We start from the raw sequence: 19,475 nt of genomic DNA, 5'->3' as shown, positions 1-19,475 counted from the left end.
CAATCTTTATTCTAGCCTAAGCACAAAATTTGAAATCAACATCTTGCACCTATATGCGGGGTTCCTATCAGGACACCTACAGCTGTAGTGTTTGAACGAGTGGATGTTCTGAGCCTCAGGCAACTGTATGCTAAGGCACTTCTCGTTCACACTCATAAACACGGTGGAAATAAAATTTACAATACTAGCTATGAAACGCGTCTTAAAAGAAAACAGCTATACATGGCACCTAAAATGACAACATCATTTGGTCAAAGGAGTCAAATATACCCTGGACCAAGAATATATAACAATATACTATTTGCCACAAAAGCAGATAAAAATCTTGAGCAATTTTTGTAAAAAAAACTTTTTGTAAAAAAATGGCTACTTGATTTAGGTCCCGAGAACTGCCTTGAGATAGTCACCCCCCCAAAGCAGTAAACTTGTTAATATATAATATATTTTTGCATTTTGTGTTTTGTATTTGTATCTACACAATGTATCAATGAATATATATCATATACATGTATATTTGGCATTTGTGCGGATGTTGGGCCACCGGGAGCTGACAGTAGCTTGTTACTTGACCTAATGCACAGTAGTTAAATGTGTGAGCTATACTAATAATATAATGTTGTTTTCTTTTTCCTTATTTTTATTTTTTTTAAATTTTTCTCTTACTTTTATATATGTTTATATATCTGTGTGGATTTAAATGTGAAAATGTAATATTTTGTATGTATTTTATTTATATTTTTTACACACTATAAGTATAATATATTAAATCATCTAAATGAATGCCTCGACACGGGTTGTGCCCAGTGAGGTATTCATATTTTTTTTAAAGTTTTATGTTAAACGTGAAATAATAAATAAATATTTAAAAATATTTGAAATATGTTAAACCTGTTGACTTAATGCATTATGTCAGTATTGCTTCGATATATGGCCAATAAACCAATCAATGAGACAATTTCATGGTGGGTGTGTTGATTCTTAGCATGACTGTATGAAATCACCTAGGTAATTTACAATGTTATATAATATTGTACAAACTTTAAAAAACTAGTGCGCCTGTAACCTTTAAATCATAAAATTTATGTGAATCGTTAAAACCGTTTAAGAATGCATCAGCTTTTGACGCGAAAATACCTAAATTTTGCTATTTGGAACACTAAACCCATAATTAATAAATTGCAACAGTGGTACTAAAAGTGAACTGACATTTATTGATAAATACATAATATTTCAAATATCTGCCTTCTAATAACATAAAAAATGATAAATCAAACCGCTCATACACGCGTTTGTGTAATATTCGTGTAAAATAGTGAATTGAACAGGAATGTTGCGTCTCATAAAATGAAAGAATACGGACCAAAATGGACACCAAGTCATTGGAACAATAGGCATAATACCCCAGTCTACACACGTGCATTTCCAGAAATTATCAAGCGGCCAGTGGGCCATATGGTGACGGTATCTACCTACGTCTACAAAAGATTCTCTTCGGATATCTATATCCCTTTGTTAACCATGGAGTTGATACAGTGCTTTATTTATTTAGTTTTTTATTGCTAACTTCTTGGCATGAACACTTGACAAACTTACCACTATGCTCTATTTTTTGTAAATTTATTGATATTATTTTAACTTTGCTGGAATTCCACTCGTCCATGCGCTTTGTAGCTGCACGATGATTGGTTATCTAGCTTTCATATATCAACTTTAAAATACCTAAATTTAGGTAAATGGGGTCTAGAATTCCAACCGTCTATGCGCTTAGTAGCTACAAAACGTGTTGTAATCTTACTCCTTTTTACTATTTATATTATCATTTTATTTTTTGAGTATCATTAATTCACTAAATTCATTCGTCAACTTTTAAAATGTGTAAATGGGGGCTAAATTTCTAGCTGTCTGTGCGCTCTGTAGCTGCAAGACGTCCTGTAATCTAGCTCCTATCTGTTGTAATTTTTTATTGATCTTAATTGAAAACGAGGAACTAGATTCCCAACCGTCCATGCGCTCTGTAGCTGCAAGACGTACTGGGATATTTATTAACTGTACAGCGCCCTTGAGGTGATTTTCACAAAAATGGCGCTATGTAAATTATCCAACTATATATATATATAATCACAATTTACAAAATAAATTATATGATACAAATTTAGAAAGACGAAAAAATAAATGAATTTGAAATTGTAAAAGTCAATCAGATACCATCAACATCATTCCCTTTATATACTCATACACATATTTTTAAAAATTAAACGAAAGTAAGATGATCGGTCTTACGCTTCAGGTACCAGTCCAGGTACTTTGAAATATTCTAGTGTAAAAACACCTTTTAAAATAAATATATCATGTCAACCCTGTCGGGAATCGAACCCGACACCTCTTGCAAGGTAGGCAAACGCGCTAACTACAACACCACGAGGCCGACATACTTTATACTGTAATAATCAATGTTTATAAATTTCACAAAAATCATGGTCAAAATAGTTTTGTTTTTAAAGGAACATAAAATTATAATAAATCTCCTCAATGAAATTTAAATTATTTTATTACTAAATAAATTCAAAGTAAATTTTCAAAACCCGGGTAAAAACAGCATTTGTATTTTAAGCAGTATTACCGTATCAATATTTTCAATTTTTCTTTTTTTCGTTTTTTTTTTATTCTCATGTACACTACACATTGAGTGAAAACCAATTTATTTACGATTATATGTTTACTTCTAAATTGCTACATTATATTTATGTAGGTTGTCATAGTACTAAACTAAGCAGATACCATGTCTATTTTTTTAATTTGTAAAGCAAATTTACACCTGGCATTACTGCGGGCCAGAGCGGAAACTGTCGACGGTTGACAGACAGACCGAATTAAAAGTGGCAAGGATACGGAAGCACGTGAGATTTCGCTGACGCTGAGAGTAATAGGATGTGGGGAAAACTTTCATGAGATTAAAATGGAACCGAAATCGGTTCCTTTTGTTGACCACCCACGCATAGGCTTACTCTTCGTTCTAGTAACTAGAGAACCTTTTCAATGTCCATTCACCGCTCTTATTTTTTGCTTTCACTTTCACAGTAGTAGCTCCTCGATTATGGAATAATCTACCAACTAATGTCAGAAACGCCCTTTCTTTATTTACATTCAAATCATGTACGAAATGTCACTTCCTGAATATTAAATTTTTTCCTTTTTTTCTCCCTTTTTTTCACTCTTTACCTCTTCCTCTCTTCATAGTATAGTGTTGATATTTAGTCAATTTCTACTTCTTAAAAAATATATATACAGGGTCGGCACTTAAAGTGTTACTAATTAAAAATATTGTCAATTTTGATTTTTTTAATTTTAAAACTTCAGTATATCGTTAAAACATTTCATTTTTTAAAAAATGTTAATGTTCGATGTAACCACCTTTAGCGCGGATAAAAGAATCGAGTCTGTCCAAGAAGGCTTCACACGCTGCACGAATGTGGGCTGGTGGTATTTTGTCCCATTCTCGGCGATGACCAATCTTTAAGGCGTCGACCGTCTCATATTTTTTAGCTGATACGTTGGCTTTTAGAATGAACCATATGGAAATTGAGTTTAAGTCCGGGGAATGTGAAGGCTACTGTTGTGATGAAATGAAACTGGGAACTTTTTCTTGTAAAAAACGTTAATTTCACGGGCTTTGTGGAATGGTGCCGAATCTTGTTGAATTTTTATATAGTTTCCATCGATTTTTTTACGCGTCTTAGGTAACAACGCATCATTTCAAATCTTTTTACGGTAGATTTACTGATTTACCTTTACGCCCTGTTCAACGAAACCGAGTGGTGAGCGTCCTGTGGCAGTTACCGCGGCCCAAACCATCCATGATGGAAGGTGCTTGCTTTTGCAGAGCAATTAACTGGTCTAAATTGCCCCTAATTTGCACTGTAATCATACACAATCGTTTTGTTTGTTTACATATTGCTGAACCGTAAGGATTTTTATATCAGATAAGACCAATTTTTTTAGCCACCAACGTGTAAATGTTTTAATACCTTTGCTCTTGCTAGGCAAACTGCCTTTTATGCAGGCGTTAAATCTTGCATTTTTTGTATTTTTTAGGGCTTCAATAATTTTTTTCATATGTACCTCATGCTACGAGCAGACAAATTGAGATTTTTTGCCAATTAAATTGCGCTTTGCTATGGATTACGTCAAATTCTGGCCTTCACCTTTCGAACCATTTCTGTCGATGTTGTTGTTTTTGGAAATCCACCTTCATGACGTTTTTTATGCCACCAGTATCATTGTAACGTGAAATGGTCCGATACACACACATTTTGTTCACATCAAATTTCGTAGGTCATTAATAATGGCTGGTCGCGATTTCCCAGCCAAATACAGAGTAATAACACTTTTGAATTTTAATTCCATTTCAATAACTTTTTTAACTGTGACGTAAAACGATAATTTTCGGTAGAAATATGAACAATATAACATAATGACACGTGTCAAAACATGAGGACTGTCATTAGCCGTTTGGTTGCTACAGCAGCGTGAGGTTGGTAACACTTCAAACGCCTACCCCTGTATTTATCAATATTTTGTTTTATAATGAAACTATTAATTATCCAACAATATAAATTTTATATTTGAAGCAGTATCTTTGTGGTTATTTATTTTAATTAAATAAATAAAACAACTTTGTTTTAAACCACTGTTTTTTTTCCACCGAACGGTTCCAAAGCTAAACAAGCTTCTTTCTCGAGGTTTACTTAACTTATGAATTGTTTCCCATTTTATTTTATCTTATCAGTATGCTGCCAATGAAACAAATAAATGAGGCCTTTTTTTCTTGGAATGATGGTCATGCGAGCTGCGTACGTTCGAAACTAGACAGGAGTAAAAATATTTTTTAAATTAGGTTAAAAAGATTTTATTTATTTTATTTAACCAACAAAATGTTCATATACTATTGGTTTACTCAAATTAAACGGTTTGGTTAGGTTAGAAAAAATCGCCTTAAGGCAATATGCCCGCCCTAATGCGTATGTTTGTAAACTGTATATGTGTATTGAGTATGTTAATAAATAAATTAAATAATGCCATAACTTTCAGTACCGTATTTTTACTTAACTAATTCATCAGCATGGATGATTATTATGCATCACAGCACTCAGCTTTATGGGAATGATTTCTCTCACCTCATTTTTAAGAGATATCTGAATTTCCTTGCATTCAATACTAAATAACGTCCAGCCCAGTTGAAGTTATATAACTGAAAGCTTAATGTTGTCAAAGAAAAGTCTACATATAAATGGATCGAATGGAATTTCTTATGTCGATCGATATATTGTGTGACTTATTTTAACAGAAAGAGAGGAATATCTTCCAATTACATAATAATAATTATAATCAAACCTCGTCGCAGCATTCTTTTCGCTTTAATTAGATTAATCTTTTTTGTGTTAAATAATATAAAAGTCTAGTCTCATAGATGTTTAGGTTGTAATAAATCATTAATTTCACTTATAAAATAACCATTCTAACTTTTTTTGAAATTACGAATAAAATATATATGTGAATAAGTATAATAAGCAAATAGATGTTATCGTGCTTACGATCTCCAGAAAAGACTCCTCAAGTCTTCTAAAAAAAAGAAGAAACCAAAAAGATTTGCAAAGAAGATGACACAATTTTATTTGAGCATTGTGGGGTACTTCCGGTGAAGCAACTTTCCACTTTAAGCTAATAATAAAGCATTATGATGAGGAAAAACCCTTCTCAGTCATCAACATGGAACAAGATCGATACAACCATGAAATTGGTAGAGTCTAGAACACAAAACTTTCATGGAAGCAGGAAGATAGAATATTTTGTACCAAAGTTATTTAATAAGCTTCCTGCCGAGGTAAAGAACTCAACCAGTTTGCAACAAAGAAACAAACGATTGAAGGATTTCCTCATCAAGAATCAAAACTTTAAGGTAAAAAGTTGTGTATATCGAGTCTAAATATATTTGTGTTGTTTAATTTTTACAGTTGTTTTTTTTTTTATTTGTTTTTGTGATCATTAGATATTTTGTAATGATTTTCTATTTAAAAAAAAATGTATTTGAGACGCGCCGATAAACTTTTATTTATTATTAGTTTGGCGCGATCTAGATTTTGTTTACTTTTGTATATTAATTTGAATATATAATAAAATAAAAAAATAGCTAATTTAAAATAATTTCCGTTTAGTAAATATGAGTGATGAAATTAAGATATGTTTAAAAAGGCAGATTAATATGGTAAATGCCATTGTACGAGTATTAGATAATAAACTTTGTGAACAGCATTCGAACGTCTTTTGTTTCAATTTCCAAACTATTATCCCGGGTAAATCTGTGAGAGATCTCGTTAAGTTTTCTACATTTCTCAATTTCATGGAGTATTGTACTTGACGATTGAATTAGCTGGTGGATACATTTTAAAAAGGGGGCGTGAGAAACTCTATAAGTCAATTTTGATTTTTTAACCTATCCCAAATTGAAGCATTCGTTAAATAACATATCTTTGATTCTCATACTCCCACTTCATTGCTTCGCAATATATAAACGCATATATGTGAATGTGTGTATTAATGTTTATATGTATGTATGCATATATGTGTAAATGTATGTATGTATGTAGGTGTGTACAAATGTGTATGTATATATATATATGTATATTTGTGACATCAAACATTATTTGTAACATTTTTTTAATTTAAAATTATGTTACTTTAAATCCACTAAATAACTAAAACTGAGTTAGCCACTCTCCAAGCACAAGGGCTACTCTCTTTTTGGAAAGTTACAATATTAAGATAAACTAAATAAATATATAAAATTATGTATATTGTAATAAAAAAACAGGAAACAATTGGACTGCAAGAACTACTGAGGCATAACACTGTTGAACACTGGTTATAAGATTTTCTCAAACATCTTCTTCTCAAGATTACATTACTGTATACACCAATAGGATAATTGGCAACTATCAGTGTGGTTTCACAACAAATAAAGGTACAACTTACTGAATCTTTAGCCTGCAACAGATACTGGAAAAATGACAGGAATACAACATAGATACTAACCACCTGTTTGTCAACTTAAATGCAGCCTATGATAGTGCAAAAAGAAATTAACTTTATAAAGCAATGACTGAGCTGTACATCCCAAGTAAAATCTATGTTTATAGGAACGTATAGTTGAAAAATGAGTTTGTGGCGTAGTGATGGAAAATGATACAATGTGTTTTGACGCTGTCCGGTCGAATTTAGATAAAAGTTAACTCGTCGATATTCACAAATATTCATGAACTTTCTTGAATATCGAGGTATTAATGTTAATCGAAATTCAACTAGGTAGCGTCTAAACACATTACCGCATTCCTTCCGAACGCCACGAACTCGTTCCGGAACTAGATATTATGTCAAGAACAGAAACCGATAAGATTTATTATGATGTATAGTGCTTATAAACACTGGCTATGGTTTGCACTTTGTCGGTGTTTGATTATCTGTTGTGTCTTCGTGTTACGCAACTCAAGGAAATAAAAAAAACGCATGTATTATGTTTGCTCCAGCGAAATAGAATATTGATTTTATCTACATTTACGCAGCTTATAGTGACATAACCAGCAACGACTAATGCATTCGAAATTGCCTGAACTCACTAAAACGTTTGTGCCGAGTCATGCCATTTCAATGCATTCATAAATATACAGTCAAAATAATCGACGTGCGTGCGACGTGTTCTATCCTCTCTGTCTACCCGGGAGTACGGATAAAAGGGCGCTTTAATTTGTTTGTTTTTGTAAACATACATAATGTACATGCTCATACATACACACATACTCATATTCATAAATACACACATACTCATATTCATACACACATATTTACATAGTATATTTATATCTATAATTTTGGGCATGTCAATATTACTTTCAACAGTTATTCCACATTCAATCAATAAATAATATATTTTCATTTGAACGTGGATATAAATATCTTTTTTTAATTAAGGTTTGTATTAAATAAATCATTCAAATTATTTTACTCACTTTGCAAGCTAAAAAAAATACGAAATTGATAAAAGAAAATCTGAAATAAATAGCAAAAATGTAATATGATTGGGTCATTGATAATAACGTTCTTTCGAAAATATTGTTCCAAAAATAAATTTACCCCTTGAAGAGTGAAGTGCAATGAAGCAAGCTACCCCTGTCATCCACGAACCTTCCGGTCACATACTGTTGTAGTTCATTATTTCAGAGACTTTTGTACAGATACCAGAAATATATTTCCTGGGGTGAAAACATTTTCATCGACGAGTTTTCTTATGAATATTAACATAAGTTTTGTCCGTTCTTTTCCTAGTGAAGAGAACAAATAATATTGAGTTTAAGTTTCGATTTAAGGTAATTTATAAACAAATACGTTTATTTCTATTTTTATATATCTTTAGCTTTTAAAGTTTTTTTTTATTGAATATGTTCTATGACTTGAATTATAAAAATAAAACTTTTATTTTATTGGTTGGTTGGAAGAAATTGCTAGTGTACAAATAAAATTATGTACAATTTTTTTTTTTTTTTTAAATATATAAAAACAAGATGACAACAAAAAACTACAACAAATTAGTTATTAATTTATAGCCTCTTTACCGAACACTAAAGCTAGGGTTTCCTAGGACAGCGGTGCCCGTATTTTAACGGCCGTAGTGAACGGTGATGCGGTGGACAGCCGTCGTAACGTCGTCTAGAGAGTGGTTTCTTAGGGAAACGGTGTTAAATGGTGTTGATAACACCGTTTTCCTAGGAAATCACACTCTAGTCATCGTTACGACGGCTGTCCACCGCATCACCGTTCACTACGGCCGTTAAGATACGGGCACCGCTGTCCTAGGAAACCCTAGCTTAAGCAAACTACCGTTAACAGCTTTGGCGAATTTATTCGTTCAATTGAACGAAAACAAAAAATTTATCGAAAATGCTCACTCTCGTCCACTTGATATTCCATTTTGAAGGCTTGTAATCATATAAAATACCATACGTAACGTAAAAAAAAACTGTCAGCCTCGTGGTGTAATGGTCAGCGCACTTGCCTACCATGCAAGAGGTCTTGGGTTCGATTCCTGACATGGTTGATAAAAAATATTTATTTAAAGGGGTGTTTTCACACTGGAATATTTCATAGTCCCTGGACTAGTACCTTAGGATTAAGACTGATCATCTTACCTTCAAGTAACAAAAATGATTAAGATACGCTTCAGTGTACAAATGCAGTGCTCTATGCACCATTAGGCGTGGAAAGGGAATGATAACGATGATTAAAAAAAACTATATAGTTTTTTGAGTGAGCAGAATATTTTCTTTCAAATGACGTAAATACCTATAATGTTAACCTTTTTGTTTTACTTTTGAAGTTAATTGTTATATTTGGAAGAAAACGGACGCAACCTATGTTAACACCTAATATATTATTTAGTTTGATCATTAAACGTTGTGATGTTGCACTAGTATTATTTTTGTAGTAAAAACGAAGAGAATGCGTTATGTTAAAATGTTAAAACCAGCCATAAGGCATGTTAATGCAACGATTTTCATATCCCTTCTCTAAAACGTTCTTCATCTCTGTTGTATTACGTTAATCTTAATAACTCTCTAGAGGGTTAAATCTAGTCCTCGTTTACAAACACGAACTCAAAATGTTTTTGATCAAACCAACTGGTTCAAGAAGAGGCACAAAAATTGACTATTATTTTTAGGCGTCGCCGTCGCCTGTATGTAGGTGAAATAATTTATCATCAATAAATGTTTCACTCGTTTCTTGAACTTCTCAAAAATAAACTGATGGAAGAAGGCGGCCTCCGTGGTGTGGTGGTCAAGACGCTTGACTCACGCACGGAAGGTTGCGGGTTAGATTTCCGATTAGAACACAAAACTTTAATGCGATTTTTCTCAAGCCTGGGTGTTCTGTGTTTTAATTCACCACTGAACTTGGGTCTTTTGGCCTGTTAAATATGAAAATTATAGAAATATGGATGTTTTAACTTTATTGCTTTTCTATTTCAGTTTTTGTATATTGCCTTCATAAAGCTTTGTCAAATAAATTACATTTTTTATTAATGTACCTCTATGTTTTACAAGAAATTTGTTATTTTTTCTTCTCCTTCATAAATATTATGATATGTATAACACCACTTATCACAAAGCAACCACATATCGAGGCTATACTGACATTGCATTGAGTCAACGGTTTTTATATAACACTAACTTTATAGTTATTCATTATAATAAATAAATAAAACAACTTTGTTTTTAACGAATAATTTTTCTTTTTTTTCGTCTACCGGTTTTAAAACTAAACAAGTTTCTTTCGTAAGGTTTACTTAATTAATGATTTTTTTTCCTATTTTATCAGTTTACTGGAAATAGAGCTGTCAATCAAGTGTTTTTGTTTTGAAATGATGGTAATGTGAGATGGACACGTTCGAAACCAGACAGCAGTTGACTAAAACAAATATTGTTCTTTTCTTATTATGAATCGCTTTTTTAATTTCTAAGATTCCCAGGCTATCTAATTTGAATATTTTAACATGAAGCACGTTTAATCCAGTGTCTTTACTGAAATAATGATTATTTTCTATTCGATGGTATACGAATTCCGATTTTTTTTATTATTGTGTATTATTTAGGCACCTAAGTGTTCCTTTACTCTAATAATAAAGTCTCTTTTAGTTTTTACAATTTACATTGAATCGAAATCATTATAATTTTATTGATACTAGCGGACCCTACAGACGTTGTCCTTCCTGAACGTTAGCAAAAGACTTTTCATTGATAAATAGGTACCTAGGTACTTAGTTGTGATTAAATTCCAAAACTAAATATTGATAATATTCTAATTATATTGAATTTAAGTAGGTATCTAAGTAATTGTTTATGGTTGAATTCCAAAACATAAAATATATATATTTTCAAATATGGCATTCTTTTTGCAAACGTCAAACTCTGGTCTTCTCACCAACAGGGGAGTGTATTTATGTAGGAATACGATTTTTTTAAATGTATTGAATTTAATATTATTTGAATATTGCCAAAAGTCCAGTGAAAATAAATAAATGGATTGAAGTTATAAGCAATTTAAGGAAATAATCTGATTTAGATCCACAAAAAAATGAATGCTGTTTGTATACATTCAAAAAAAAATTTTTTTATACACTAAAAAATAACATCCTTACATTTTTTTGTACGTGCATTCTCCTTGAATGCAACTCTGGTAAATCGATGAAAAAAACATTTTTGCTCCTCACTTTTTTTTCACATATTAGATTGAAAATTTTAATGTTTACAAACACGCACAGTGCAAAGATCTATATTTACCTGAAAACCACAAGTTAATCGGTTAAGCAGTTTAAGAGGAGTTCAGTGACATCACACGTACAGAGGAATTATATGTATACAAAGTATGCCAGATTTATTTTATTCATGAACTTTGTCTTTTTATATTTCAAATATTTTTTAATATATGCAAGATGTTGATTTAAAATATTAAAAAGCTTCAAATGCGATTATATCGTAACTTGTTTTAATGACATACCCGTATGCAGAGACAAAACTTAAGGTGAGGAAAATTTATTCTTATTTCAAATGCAGAGAATAACCCGAAGGTGAAGACAATAGAATGTACTTTCCTAACCTTAAGGTTTGTCTCTGCATACGGGTATTAGTGCGTAATGTTAGTAAAGCTTCGATATTTTACTAATGAAATAGTCGGATTGGTCAGGAATCATAATTTTACAACGGGAAATATCGATTGTTTCGGGACAACACTATTAACACAGACAACGATGTGATGAGCGTGATTGAAAACGAGATAAAAGGCTTACTATTCTAATCGGTTATTTGCGTTCTACATGCAAAATGTCTTTTATAAACTGACGGCAGTGGTTTCAGTAATAATCCACATTATTACCACATCCAGAATATTCAGTGGTAGAGGCCGACACGCCGTCCTCACTCCTCGAATCCCTCATTATTTTTATTGTTTGTTTTCACAATTAAATGCATACGAACAAAATATTAAAACAACTGAAAAACATTTTTCGAATATACAAAACGAAAATAAACAGATACGTTTTGTGGCAAATGTCTTAAAATTTCTTGAATGCAAGTAGTGTGAATGGGTGGGGTGGAGCGTGGAAGTCGCAGGTACAGCGGATTTTATATTTGCCACGAATCGTTTGTCGAAAGAGAAACAAAGAAAATATGTTTCAGTTGTTTAAGTTTAATCAACGTTTTTAGTATGTCCAAACGTTTGTAGATAAGGCTAAATTTTATGTTCATGCAGTAAAAGCACTCCCTGGGGAGTAAAACTCAACCTTTCCTACTAATAAATAGGCGCAGTTGGTTAGACTGCCAACTGTGAAACTGGCGTCGCGGGTTGGATTTCCGCCAGTTGCAAGAAAAAAATCCAGTCAGTTTCATTTCTCCGTAGATCTTAAATTTACTGGATCAGGTGAAAAAGACATTTTAAAAAATGTAATATGGTTTGCGTAATCGGTTTGATCAAACGGGAATGGATTATTGTGATAGAATATGGAATATCAGGTGAACGATTAATATGTTGGTATAAATGTAAAATGTAATAGGTAATATAATATATAGGATATTAATGATATGCAGTATGTTATGTATAAACTTAATATCTAGGTATAAAATGTAATATGAATATGTATGTGCGAATAAATATGTGTGTATGTATGTTTATAAATGCATTACAAGTGCCCCGACTCGACACGGATTTTTTAACGAGTCAAAGTAAATATTTTTTATTTATATCCCTACAGAGATGAGTTAGAATTTTTTCAAATTCAGGATTATGGATATTCGAGCGTTTACAAATAATGTTGTGAGTCAAAGTAAGTTCACAGGCATGAGTTGTTCTTGATTATGTCGCTATAAACTGTGTCTCTGTCCTTGATAAATGTTTGTAAAATTTTATTAATAAAAAAATCAATTTCTCAATTGGTCTGTGTATTGTGGTATGTTTTTCATAACTTCCTTTCATATACTCTCTTTTCCACCTGCTGACAAGCTTCTTCAATAAAAACTTAGCGGGTTATTTCTTTACAAAAAAGCATTTTGACATACTCAAAATATTGTTTACACCAAAAGTATTGTAAAAGGCATTAAGACTTGGTAAATTAGAACAAACATTTGGTATTTTCTAGTGCTACGGTTTAGTATGCTAATCAAAACTGAACACGAAGAGGTAACTAGGGTAAAGGGTAACTGCCATAGTAATTTGAAAGAAAAAATGGTGTAAAAAATATCTTTGATATCGCATTACAAAATAAGATGCGGAGCATTTCGAAAAACTGTTAAATTAATCGTAATTTTTTATGTTTTTTTAATGTTCTATAATATTTTTTTGTCATTTTTATGTCCCTAATGAAGTCACAATACTTGGAATATGACAATGCTAGTTGAGAGTTTTACATAAAACTCTCGATTTTTTCTCACTTAATTAGAGAATTTAACGGTAATATATTTTAATGATCGGACACTTCATTTTATGGGATAGCGCGTTTACTTTATTTAGAAATATTAATATTGACTGTCGTTTAGAGTTGGAATGCCGAACTCTGTTTGACCCAATTTAGGTGTTCTGACCCTAAATAATAATTAATTGTCCAATATTTCAACAGGTTTCGAAAGCTTCCATCACTCAGTCGTTAAAATAAGATGGCTCCAATTTAATATTTAAGATTCGTTTTGTTGATTTTAATATTACATTTTGTTGCAGATTCGACCGTCTGGCGGCTGAACACCACTGCCTTCGTATAAAGCTCCTGGGAGATTGCTACTATTGTGTTAGTGGACTCCCGGAAGCCAGAGAAGACCACGCAAAGTGCTGTGTCGAAATGGGACTAGACATGATTGACGCCATAGCGTAAGTGACAAAAATCTTTCATAAAATAAAAAAAACATAATTTTCTTAACTACTTTAAAGTAATGTACAGTCCATACAAGTCTTTAATAAACCTTTACTTATGAGTGCGTGACCGAAAATAATCCAATATAAATATTATAGTGTGTCTGATAACACGAACGAAATTGGTATGTTTACTTGGTTCACCGACAGGCACTTAACAAAGGCTTATTAAACATTCAAACGGAATGTACTTGTATTACCAAATCATGATATTATAAAAAAACTTCGTAAGAGTTTTATTACTTAATGATTATTTCCTAGAATATTTTACTGAAATACCAGATTTTTTTTTTAAACATTTTTTTATTAATGTACTTTCTAACCTAATCTTTATAGCATGGGTCAGCAACCTTTTGTTTTAACATGGCCAAATATTTTAAGTGAGGATTCGTGCGGGCCACACTTGGGCTATTTCATTACATTACTGTAAACCTACATTTTTGTACCTAAATATTTTTAATTTCAAAATAAATTATTGATTGCATGGTGTAACAACTTATTGTAATAAAGAAAATAAATGTGATAATTTTGATGTTTTTTGTTGATATTTCTTGATAAAACTCCATAGTTAATGATTATGATGAGACCAGTCTTGAAGATGCCTACTTAGGCGAAAGCGCTCGTTGGTCAAAATAATAAAAAGTAAAACTAAACCAAGAAGTTTCATTGATAAGTTTATTTATAATTTTATCATAACCATTTAAATAAATGTGATTTTTGTGGCTGCATTTAACTTGCAAGTTGTTTAAAAATATTAAATAGCATTTTTAAAGTTAAGACGTAGTATTGCGTATTAATGTGAATTTGATAACCGTGAATAGTATTAGTTTTTTTCGGTAATTCAGAATTGAAAAAGTAATTCACAAATGTATGTACTAACAAACAAAGCAATTGTTTGCTCAGCAAACCTTTTCAACTCCTTGTATAATTATTATTGATTAAATATGTAGTTCAATTTTCGTAATGTTATAAATACTTCGAGCGCGCTTTACAAAGTGATTGTGTTAATAAATAAATTTAATTCTAATTTTTTGAATTTGTAAATTAAGTGAAACAATTTTCTTTCCTTTTTGTCTTCCGAATTTAATGCGTTGTTTGCGTAGAGACAAATAACTTTTCCTCTAGATGTAGATGTAGATGTAGATGTAGCTGATTTAAGCGTAAGATGTCTGTCAGCCAGTTTATCTGAAATGCAAAGTTCTCTTAGATATTTTGAAGCAGAGTTTTACAGTGACTTATACATAAGCCAAGAGAATTTGTATTCCAACCTCTGAGGAAAACGTAGCCAGTGTAATTCCCAGTTTACAGAAGATAAATTTCAAAGAAATAAAGCAAGTCATTTTTTCCTTAAAAGCTATTTTGTTAATTTGCAAATCACTTGGTACATCATCGATATTTACTGCGATGAGCGAGAATCTAGCGGGCCGCAATAAAACGCCTCGCGGGCCACATGCGGTCCGCGGGCCGCTGGTTGCCGACTGCCGTTTTAGGGAAACCTTAATTAAAGTCATGTATAACAATTAATTCGGTTTTCATATTACTATACAGAATCGGGATGTGGTACTGTAGCTAATATCTTGGATTCAAGAATCATAGGACCGAGGTTCAAACCTCTCTCTACTTAAGTTGAGTTATTTACAACTCGTAGAAAATGGCCCCCGAAATCGTAACATTTGTGTAAATCATCATCATTAGTTTGAAAAAAAATATTACCATATCAACAATGTTTTGAGTATATGCAAATGTTTGCTGACAGGCTGGATTTCCTCCCTAGGAAGTTATTTAGATCTAAATATGTTGCAACAGAGGGGGAAAACATTTTTGAGAAGAGAATATGGAAGCCTAGGCCAGTTTAAAAATGATTTAAATATGAGATCTATGAGATCACGCGTTTATCTACAAAGTACCAAAAACATACATAGTTTAGATATAAAGGTTATTTTAATCTATATACATGCTTAAAATCTAATCAGCGTTCACATTTAATGAAGTGAAGCATAATACTTTCAAAGGGAATTATTTAATTTAGGGAATGAAATATTTGCTTGCTTACATTGTTAAAAGCGTAGCGTGGTATTTTATAGTACATCATGTTACAGTAATTGTATGTAGTTACAGTATATATAATTAATTTTTTTTGACACATCTATCAGTTTTATAGAAGTAGGGTTCTAGTTTTAAAATCAGAAGACTGAAAGAAAGAGCAGAACAAAGGTTAGGTTAGTTGGTCCCAGTAAGAAAATAGAAATACACTAAAATTCTGGATAATATTTAGTTTTTTAGCATTATTTTCAAAATTTACAAGATAAACAGTCATTTAGTAATACTAGAAAATCACTTATTCAAAATAACTTATATTCTAAAAATACAGACTGTAATATTTTTACAAAGTTTTATTTTTAATAATGCATGATAAATAGAGCCGTGGACCTTTACAACAATTTATGTTTATTTAGTGCGCATAGAATATTTGCAGGATCTATGCAGAACAATGAAAAGAGTATATTTAAAGACCAGCCAATGACAGGGCTTACGACCTGTCATTGGCTGGTTTGAGTGGTGACTTTACAGAATGTATAACATTAGTGGCCACTTAAACCAGCCAATGACAGCTTGCCCACCACATACCGCACACCGAATCTAAGAACATTAGCCTCCTTGGCGGTGCCCACATACACGGAAAAGTTTCTCGTCGCTGAACTAGAAAAGCTGCCAGAAAGAACTATCTGTTATCTGGTGGCCTTAGCATCTTTGTTCTAAAAGAAAGTAATCCATAAGTACATAATATGCACTTCGTTGGTTTGAGAAAAGAGGGAAATAATTCTTCACTGACTGGGATTAATGACAAGTCTCAAGCCCTTTAAATGCCTAGACTTCCATATTCTATTCTCAAAAACGTTTTCCTGCTCTCTTTAAACAAATTATAATCATACGAATTTTATTTATTTTTATTTTAAAATATGTATGTATTATTTTACCAAATATATATATTTTTTTCATTATAATTATTGTAAAATGATTCCCTTGGCATGAGACTACCCCCCCCCCCTCCTTACGAATTGAAAATAAATCATTATTTTTCTACTTTTCCAATTCAATATATAAGAAACTCGTTACTATTTCTAATTTATAGTTTGTTTTTTTACGGCCTCCGTGGTAGAATGGCTAAAACCCTCGACTTAACTAAGGACACTATGTGTAAAGTAGTTACTGAAACAAGCCAACGATTGATAAGCCCTGTAAAAGCCTAGACTTCCATATTCCCTTTTCTCTAATGCTCTTCATCTCTGTTGTAATATGTTAATCTTAATAACTCCCTTGGGGGTGAAATTCGCTCCACGTAGACAGAAATTGTCGTGTGATAATTGGCAGTACTTTGACTGATTGGTTAGGGGTCTCCACTGGAGTGAGTCATTGCTATATTCTTGGATTTTATTTTACAGCATGTAAATCAATACCACCTGATTGAGGTGTAGAAGTAAACCCCTCTCCTCCTCCAAATTTTTGCGACTTCTACCACGTAAACGATGCAATTTTTCTCAAAAAGTATAATGCTGATCTTCAGGAAACTGTTTAAAGACTAAAGAAAAACTCCGCTTGTCTGAGTCTAAATATGATGTCTTGACCCTGATCAGCCTCTATAAAAGTTGGCAGAGAATTGAAAAACTTGGCAGCTTTAAATACTTAAAGTGACATGCACAAAGAGCTTGCAACCCGCCTAGGAGTTGCCGGAGCAACTTTTATCATGATGTGAGCTGTCCGGAACTTTAGTATATTCTCGGTCAAAACGAAATTCCAGTTATTTAGCTAATGTGTAATGCCAGTACTCTTTAATAGATGCTAATCCCGGCACCTTACTAAAACTCTAACGTTTGAATACTAGGCATAAAATGGTTCGATTCATGACTAACATTGAAACCCGAGAACAAATTTTTTGAGAGTGCGGCGGTAAACCTGGCTTGGACGTACCGCGTATATCTCAGGATAGACGTAACCCAAGTTGACTCTTCTTTACACTGAAGGGCTCCCACCGTTTCGGAAAACAGTCTAATACGACCTTTCGGTTTTAATCGGCGAAACTAAAGGACGCAGGATTGAGAGGGGGATGCGTGAGTGCTGGTTAGCAGTAGGGTCTCCTGGAGGCGTCGGGCGAAGTCCACCTGCTCCACTTAGGAGCGGATGTGGAAAAAAGGATGAAATAGTGTTTAAAATCCAGTCCTTGTGTGCAAACATGTAAACAAACCGAAAATGTTGTTGTTAATTTTATTTCACAAAGTAGTTTTATATAGACGCCTTGACAAAAGCCGTGTTATGATTTTAAAATGATGAAAAGTAGCGATGCTATCGCTTCCAATATTAATTATGATGACTTCGTTATTTTCCCCAGTTTGGTCCGAGAAGTGATGGCTGTGAACGTGAATATGCGTGTTGGAATACATACTGGCCGAGTGCACTGCGGAGTGCTTGGACTTCGCAAATGGCAATTTGACGTTTGGTCGAATGACGTCACTTTGGCCAATTACATGGAGAGCGGAGGCCTTCCTGGGTATGTTCATTTTCTACAATTAGCAACTCGAATCCGATTTATACATATGTATGCGTTAACCGATTCTGACTTCTACTAACTCTGTTGAATGGTGATTAAATAATATTATTACCAAATTTACCAACTGGTTATAAAGTAACAAGTTCGATTCCTACAAGTTTGCAACTTAAATTGTGTTTTTTATATAAATTAGATTTTTATGTTAATGGAACATGCGGTATATTGAAGAGCTTATTTTATTATATTCAGAGAACCAGCAGTTCTACATATTTATAGTTAAGATTAAGAAATATTGCATGAACTCAGAACCAATAATAAGTTTCTACTAATTGTACAAAGTAAGAAAAGAAATATATAAAATACAATACATATAACGATTACATAAAAAAACAGGAAAAGAAAAAACAGAAATATACTTGTAGTAAATGGGGTGGGATTAGGACGGAATGGCATGTTGAGGATAAAAAAGTAGAGAGAATAATGTTATCATTGTACATGGATGAATCAGTAAATTTTCTGAATTTGTACAAAAAAAACTGATCAAAAAATTAATATTTTAATTTGATTTGTGTTATTTATTGACTGCTATGATTGAGTGATCGAATCCCATTGTACGATTAATAATATAAAAGCGTTTATTTGAGTATAAGTTTTAAATTAAAAATACTTGGTACACTTCCACTTATTTATTTGACCAAGCTTTAATCCTCAGACTGGTCCTTTAGACTAGTCCATTCGTCTAATCAACTAATTGGTCAAATAAATAAGTGAAAGTGTTTAAAGTATTTTTAACCAATTATTATATAATATTTAAAAAGTGTTTTCTATTTTTAGTGCTGCAGAAAAGCATTTATTTAACATAATCAAAAGTAAATTCAGTAATATTTATTATGGTTGCCCAAAGTCAGAGACTTTTCGGTGGGATGCGGGT

General features: G+C 32.3%; 1 protein-coding gene across 1 annotated transcript in view; it reads left to right on the top strand.

Annotated features, from left to right (window-relative positions):
• LOC148277354 (adenylate cyclase type 6-like) overlaps positions 1-19,475 on the top strand; it is a 428,970-nt gene that overhangs the window by 358,034 nt on the left and 51,461 nt on the right. The window contains exons 11-12 of the mRNA XM_088233010.1: positions 13,810-13,956; positions 18,386-18,544. Coding sequence (XP_088089136.1) covers positions 13,810-13,956; positions 18,386-18,544 — 306 coding nt within the window. The remainder of the gene's footprint in view (positions 1-13,809; positions 13,957-18,385; positions 18,545-19,475) is intronic.

Source organism: Micrasema longulum, unplaced genomic scaffold, assembly GCF_059751315.1.
Source record: "Micrasema longulum isolate JH-2025_06_02 unplaced genomic scaffold, ASM5975131v1 h1tg001048l, whole genome shotgun sequence".
NCBI lineage: Eukaryota > Metazoa > Arthropoda > Insecta > Trichoptera > Brachycentridae > Micrasema > Micrasema longulum.
Note: the sequence above shows the minus strand (reverse complement) of the source record. Positions and strands in the feature narration are given on the sequence as shown.